The sequence below is a fragment of the Octopus bimaculoides genome, chromosome 16, assembly GCF_001194135.2.
Source record: "Octopus bimaculoides isolate UCB-OBI-ISO-001 chromosome 16, ASM119413v2, whole genome shotgun sequence".
Taxonomy (NCBI): Eukaryota; Metazoa; Mollusca; class Cephalopoda; order Octopoda; family Octopodidae; genus Octopus; species Octopus bimaculoides.
In genome coordinates this window covers 13,859,012-13,865,835 of record NC_068996.1, presented here as the reverse complement: position 1 = coordinate 13,865,835, position 6,824 = coordinate 13,859,012, and the positions used below count along the sequence as shown (strand labels likewise).

The 6,824-nt window shown below is 32.2% G+C and overlaps 1 protein-coding gene across 3 annotated transcripts in view; it reads left to right on the top strand.

The window, feature by feature from the left end:
• LOC106873734 (carboxypeptidase D) overlaps positions 1-6,824 on the top strand; it is a 471,768-nt gene that overhangs the window by 446,745 nt on the left and 18,199 nt on the right. For all 3 annotated transcript variants that reach the window (XM_052973530.1, XM_052973529.1, XM_052973528.1), the window contains one exon: positions 1,537-1,666. In XM_052973530.1, the coding sequence (XP_052829490.1) occupies positions 1,537-1,666 (130 nt within the window). The remainder of the gene's footprint in view (positions 1-1,536; positions 1,667-6,824) is intronic.

Here is a 6,824-nt window from a genome sequence, read left to right as displayed (position 1 = left end):
GTGATGTATGGTAGTATTGGTGTGGTGTATGATAGTGCTGGTGTTAGTATGGTGTATAGTAGTGTTAGTATGGTGTATGATATTGCTTTGAGGATCCTTGTTAGTACTTAGACAGATGCCCTTTTTGGAAACGATCGTGTTGCAAGCATCCTTTTCAGGAAGAAATGTGACTGTCATGAAACAAGTTTGCTCCTCAATCACAAGATTTCAGCTTCAGACTCACTTCGTGACACCTCATGTATGTGCCTTCTACACCTGGGCGAGGAAATTCCTGTGATTTGATTTGCTAGATGCGCACGGACCACTTTCTCTCTAACTTTTTCTCTCTATTTGATTCATCATATTTTGATTCTGTTACTTCTTTTACTTTTCAGACTTTCTTTCCCCTCCCTCAACTCCAAAATTTCGCACAGAATTTAGGTGATGAGTTGTTCTGCCCTAAATTATACACCTTGTATTATAACTTGGCTGGATTTTCATTAAATAATGTCATTATTCTATGAGTTCGATAATTTTCTTCTACAACGCATTCATCAAAATTATCTAAAAGGATGAAGAAGTACAACTGCATTTAAAGTAATTTAGCACAATAAATGATTTTTTAGAGCAATATTGGCAGCGGATATGAACATGTTTTGATAGAATTAAATGTCATCTTTGGCGTCTACTATCTGCTGTATTCAAGTATATTCTGTCACTGTTTGGCCTTTGCTGGCGTAGGTGCTAAGCTTAACGATTTCTTCAGGATATTGATAACCTTGAGTAATATTTACGACCTTATTCCACTATTCATCCCGTCTAGATTGGCAGATGGAACACTCATTCATCTTAAATTTCTAAAAGGTTGCTATTTCTAACTAGAAATTTCACTTGTTGATGATCTATTCATTAATCAACAAGCCACAGTTCACTTGTTTATTTGATGGCCTGATGAGTTGGGAGTTATGCAACATATTACTCTAACTAATTGCATTAGGTTTATGTCACAATAGAAACTCGTAATGAAACAATTTTAGCAATACCAGATGATCCATCCGTCTGTATTTAATGTATTTTTACGACAGACTTAAGTTTCCATACATCGTTCGATAATTTTGGATACTGTTGGATCTGTGGACTTCCCACAATTGTGAACTTCCCACAATTGTGAACTTCCCACACTGATGCATTTCGTTCTAAAATATGGATTATTTAACTGTCTGTTTTGTGTTATAGTGACTATTTAATTTACGGTGTGCTTCACGTTTACATGTCTTGATCAATTAGGTATCCCCTGTAACCTAAACTGTGTGTGTCTTTAAGTTTGTTTCTATCCCCCAACCACATCTTGAAAAGAGGTGTCAATTAGTTTACGTACGAATAACTTAGTGATTCGCCATAAGTATCAGGCTTTAAAATGTTATCTTAAAAAGGTTAAAACGTTAGTCTAAACTATTCCGAAGCGGTGTCCTTGCATGGCGGCAGTCCAATAACTGCAGCAAATAAAAGACAAAAAATATAAATCAGGTATTGACTTTGCTGTTGTTGTTGTTACAGGTAAAAGCACGGGGATTTAGGGATTACCTTTCTCAACCGTTCCGTGTGATTCCTGGACGAGTGCACCGGTTAGATGTGGTTTTGACACGGAGAAACAGTTTAACAACAAACAGAAGGAAATCACAAAAAAGTAAGTAAAAGTGAACCATCTTATATTCAATGTGTATCAACTTACATATTATTATTATTATTATTATTATTATTCAGTAGTTTTATTTTTATAACGTGCTTATAATAATAATAATAATAATATGTAAGTTGATACACATTGAATATAAGAAGATGGTTCACTTATTATTATTATTATTATTATTATTATTATTATTATTATTATTATTATTATTATTATTATTATTATTATTATCATTATTATAGAAACAAAGCTCAGGTTTGGTCTTATTACTAGCAGAATTTTTGTGGGTAGCGGGTTACCTCCTCCAATAACCTTAGGTGTTCACACATTTTTGGCAGTCTTTCATGTTCTTAGAACCCTCATATTATTATTATTATTATTATTATTAGTATTATTATTATTATTATTATTACTACTATTATTATTATTATTATTATTATTATTATTATTATTATTATTATTATTATTATTATTATTATTATTATTATTATTATTATTATTATTATTATGCTGCTGAGAATTTGAATGCAAGATAATTGCATTTCAAACATTCTATGGATAACAAGTAGAGGGGTTCCGTGATAAAGGAAGCCCCATCCTTAGGTATAAGGGTAATTTGAAACAATCATTAAAATCCCTACAGCTTAATCTGACATCTTGGGAAAGTTATTGCTTAGATAGATCTAAGTGGTGTAAAATGTGTCATGATGCATCTAAACAATTTGTGTTGAAGAAAAAGAACCATAAAAGAACCATGTCCTGCAATCAACAAACATATTTGTCAAATCCCAAGCAAAATCAAAACCATCAGTATCCTTATTGTGACTTCACATCAAAATCCATACTTGGATTCAATGTATATTCATGTAGCATTTAATTTTTTCTTTCTTACTCGTACCTCGTTTAATATTCCTCCATGTATATGAGTATGAGTAGATCAGCAGTTCCACTTGATTTCTTCCAACATCCTTTTTGTTCATTTCGGCAATAAATTCCCCTTTTTCAGAATATTAAATATTTCATATGCTATAAGATCGGTTAATAGTTCCACATAGTGGTGGTAAGCAAGTAATGAGTCTATCCCTGCTGACTTACCTCTTTTTTCTTGTCCCAAAATATCAGGTCTTGTGCTTTAATAGAAGGGTTTGTTATTATTATTATTATTATTATTATTATTATTATTATTATTATTATTATTATTATTATTATTATTATTATTATTATTATTATTATTATTATTATTAATATAGAAAGGATTGAGGTAACTCCTCCTGAAGATATAGAGTCAAAATTAAAAGAAGAGTGCCATTTGATATCTAGTGTTATCTAGTGTTATTATTATTATTATTATTATTATTATTATTATTATTATTATTATTATTATTATTACTATTATTACTATTATTATTATTATTATTATTATTAAAAATGGCAGCGAGCTAGTTGAATCCTTACCGTGGCAGAGAAAACGTTGCTAAACATTTCTTCCTGCTCTGTCTTCTGAGTTAAGATAACGAAGTAGTCGACTTTGCCTTTCATCGTTTCAGGATCTCTTCTTAGGTCAGTGTATCTATAAACTGTATTACACAATATTCTAACACATTTGGTTGTATAAGTTGTTTTCTTTTCCGTTGTATAAAAATTCATATTTTAAAGAATTTTCTGCACAATCGAGACATTAATAACTGCTTTCTTTTAGTAAAAGTTGTATAATTCCAACTAAAGAGCAAGCAGCTTTCTTTATTTTAGTACAGATAACACTTGTTTATCGCTAGATATATTTACACATTTTAGTATTAATAACCTATATAAACACGCAAGTATAGATGGACAGAGATGAGATGTGATAATTGTTTATTTTCGTTCATCATATGAACTATGATAACACTATTAGTGTATGTTTCAGCAAGGAAATTAACTATCGGTAACATAGAAACAATTAAGAAATGAAGAGAGAGAGAGAGAGAGAGAGGGAGAGAAGACAGGAAGGCATTAAGAAGGCTATGCCGCATTTTAAAAATGGTATCTCACAGTGAATTAAAATTAATCGTTTAGCTGAAAAGAAATATGAAAGCCGCATTTTGATAAGAAATATTAAGATTGGAATTTTTAAGAATATCCTACACAATGGAGGCTCTAATAATTACTTTTTTTAAAGTGAAAGTTTCATAAATCCAACTAATTAATAAGTGACTTTCTTCATTATAATATAGATAGTATTTCTTTTCCGTCGATATATATTTGTACATTCTAGCATTAAGACCTATATAAACACACAACTATAATTGCATAGAGATACTTTTTTTTCATCCCCGTTCTTCATATGAACTACGATAACACGAACGTTGGAGGTTTCAGTAAAGAAACTGAATGTAGCAATAAGTAAGAAATGAAGTAAAAAAAAAGAGAGAGGAGAAGATAGATAGACAGAGAGAAATGGAAAGAGAGAAAGACAGAGAAAGAGAAAGAGAGAGGGCAATGAAACTAATAATTCCTATCTAACAGTGTGACAGTTTAGAAAATATAATCTCACAGTGTGTTAAAGATATCATTTATTTGAAAAGATACTTCAAAATATTATTTTTATCAAGACAACAAAACTGGAATTTTTTAAGAATTTTCTACACAATAAAGACTTTAAAAATCGTTTTCCTTAAATAAGAGTTACATAATTCCAACTAATTATTAAGCCGTTTTCTCTATTATGGTATAGATAACATTTTTTTCCCATTATACATATATATAATTGCACATTCCACCATTAATAAACTATGTAAACACATTACTACAGATGTGCATTAGTGGGAGGCAATATTTCTTATTGCTATTCATCATACGAAGCCCTCAATATGTACAGTGGATATTTCAGCAAAGAAATGAACGATCAGGGATAGAAACAAGAAATGAAAAGAGTGAAAAATGTAGTAAGGCTTTAAGAATTTCGATAACGCAGTGTACGATTTAAAAATAATAAAATCCATTTATTATTTAATGCTATATTCTCGATGTTTAATTTCTTTACTGAAACCTCCTAGAAAGGAGATGAGAACTTTTTTACATCCTCATAATTTAGCGGTTTGCGTAAAGAGAGCGTAAAAAAATATATAATTGGTTTAATTAAAGTCAATTGGTTTAATTAAACACTTCAAGGTAGAGCTACACAATAGCTGCAGTCCAATGAATCAAACAAACTAATAGATGGAACTGGATCATTAGATTGAACCGGGTGGAAATATATTTTCTCGATTGTTTCTTGGGTGTTTGTAGGATTAGTGTTAGAATGAAAGGGACGAGAGCAACCACAAGTGAACTATTACTGTATATACGCACGTATGTATGTACGTATATATGTATGTACGTATATATGTCAGTGTATGTGTGAATGTGGGTAGAAAGAGAGGGAGGGGCGAGATACATATAGAATAAATATACATATAGATATAAATAATATAACAAAATGTTATGAACATACATAGACATATTCATAGACATACAGATACACACCACGCACACACATATATGTATATAAAATAGATAACTACAAACATATATACATACATAATATACTTGCATACACATACACACATAAACACACGCATACATACACACATTCATACACAGACACGCACACACTTGTACATGCAATATATATATATATATATATATATATATATATATACACACATACAAATGCATATTCGAAAATGCATCTGTTCATGCATACAAACGCTTATTCATTCGTACATACATACACATGTACATATACATACATTATATACGAACATATTGTAATAAATATACCTGGAGGCAAACAGCCTCACAGGCAGAGAGAGACATTAGGTTTCATGCTCTCCTTGCTAGTTGCAGATTGTCTTGTCTTACCTGTGTATCGATTATATCGATTTTTCCCTCTTATATGACGAAAACCTATCTATCGATTTCTTGTCAAGCTTTAAGCCCCAAACGAAGTAGCAGTTAGGTTTGGATACTGTTATGCTAACGTCTTTTTAATCACGATTTTTGGCAGTTTACCACGGTGTGAGGTTCCACGTACATAAACACACATACAGATATATACATATAAATGTGTGTATGATTGTGTTTGTAAGTATGTATATGAATGTATGTGTGCGTGTGTTTGTATGTGTGTGTGTGTGCGTGCGTGTGTGTGTGTGCGTGCATGTGTGTGTGTGTGCGTGTAGCATTGAACAATAAAATCAGGAGGTATGAGAAGTGAATATATATATATTTATTTATTTATTTATTTAACCACGTGACTTCCATAGGATTACGGCCGTTTCGCAACCTTCTTCGTATAGTATTAATTTCAGTACACAAGGAATGCGTTCATGTTTGCATTAGTAAATAGGTTCAGTTTTATACAATAAACTTGTATATTCTTTTCTACTCTAGGCACAAGGCCCGAAATTTTTGGTGAGGTGCCCAGTCGATTCGATCGATCCCAGTTCACAACTGGTACTTAATTTATCGACCGCGAGAAGATGAAAGGTAAAGTCGGCGTCGGTGGAATTTGAACTCAGAACGTAAAGACAGACGAAATACTGCTAAGCATTTCGTCCGGCGTGCTAACGTTTCTTCTTCGTTTATTGCCCACAAGGGGCTAAACATAGAGGGGACAAAGAAGGACAGACGAAGGGATTAAGTCAATTACATCGAACCCAGAACGTAACTAGTACTTAATTTATCGACCCCGAAAATTTCGACTCAGAACGTAACGGCGGACTTTGAACTCAGAACGTAACGGCAGACGAAATACTGCTAAGCATTTCGCCCGGCGGGGTAACGTTTCTGTTAGCTGGCCGCCTTAATAAACTTGTATATTGACAAATGAATGCAGATAAAAAAGCTAACTCATCATAGTTACACCAAATAATAACGCACCACATCTTATTCTACTTGCGAGTATGGATCTGTATGTGTAAGTGCGTGTGTATTTGTGTATGTGTATGTGTGTGCCAGCCTGTATGCGATTATAAGTGCCGGGGTAAAAGGCTTACTTTCCAATAACTTGGTTGCCATTTCAGTCCTACTACAGTATGGTACCTTGGGTAGGTGTCTATAAATCCCATAGGCCGATCAAAGCTTTGTGAGGAGTACATTCGTAGACAGAAACTATATATATATATATATATAT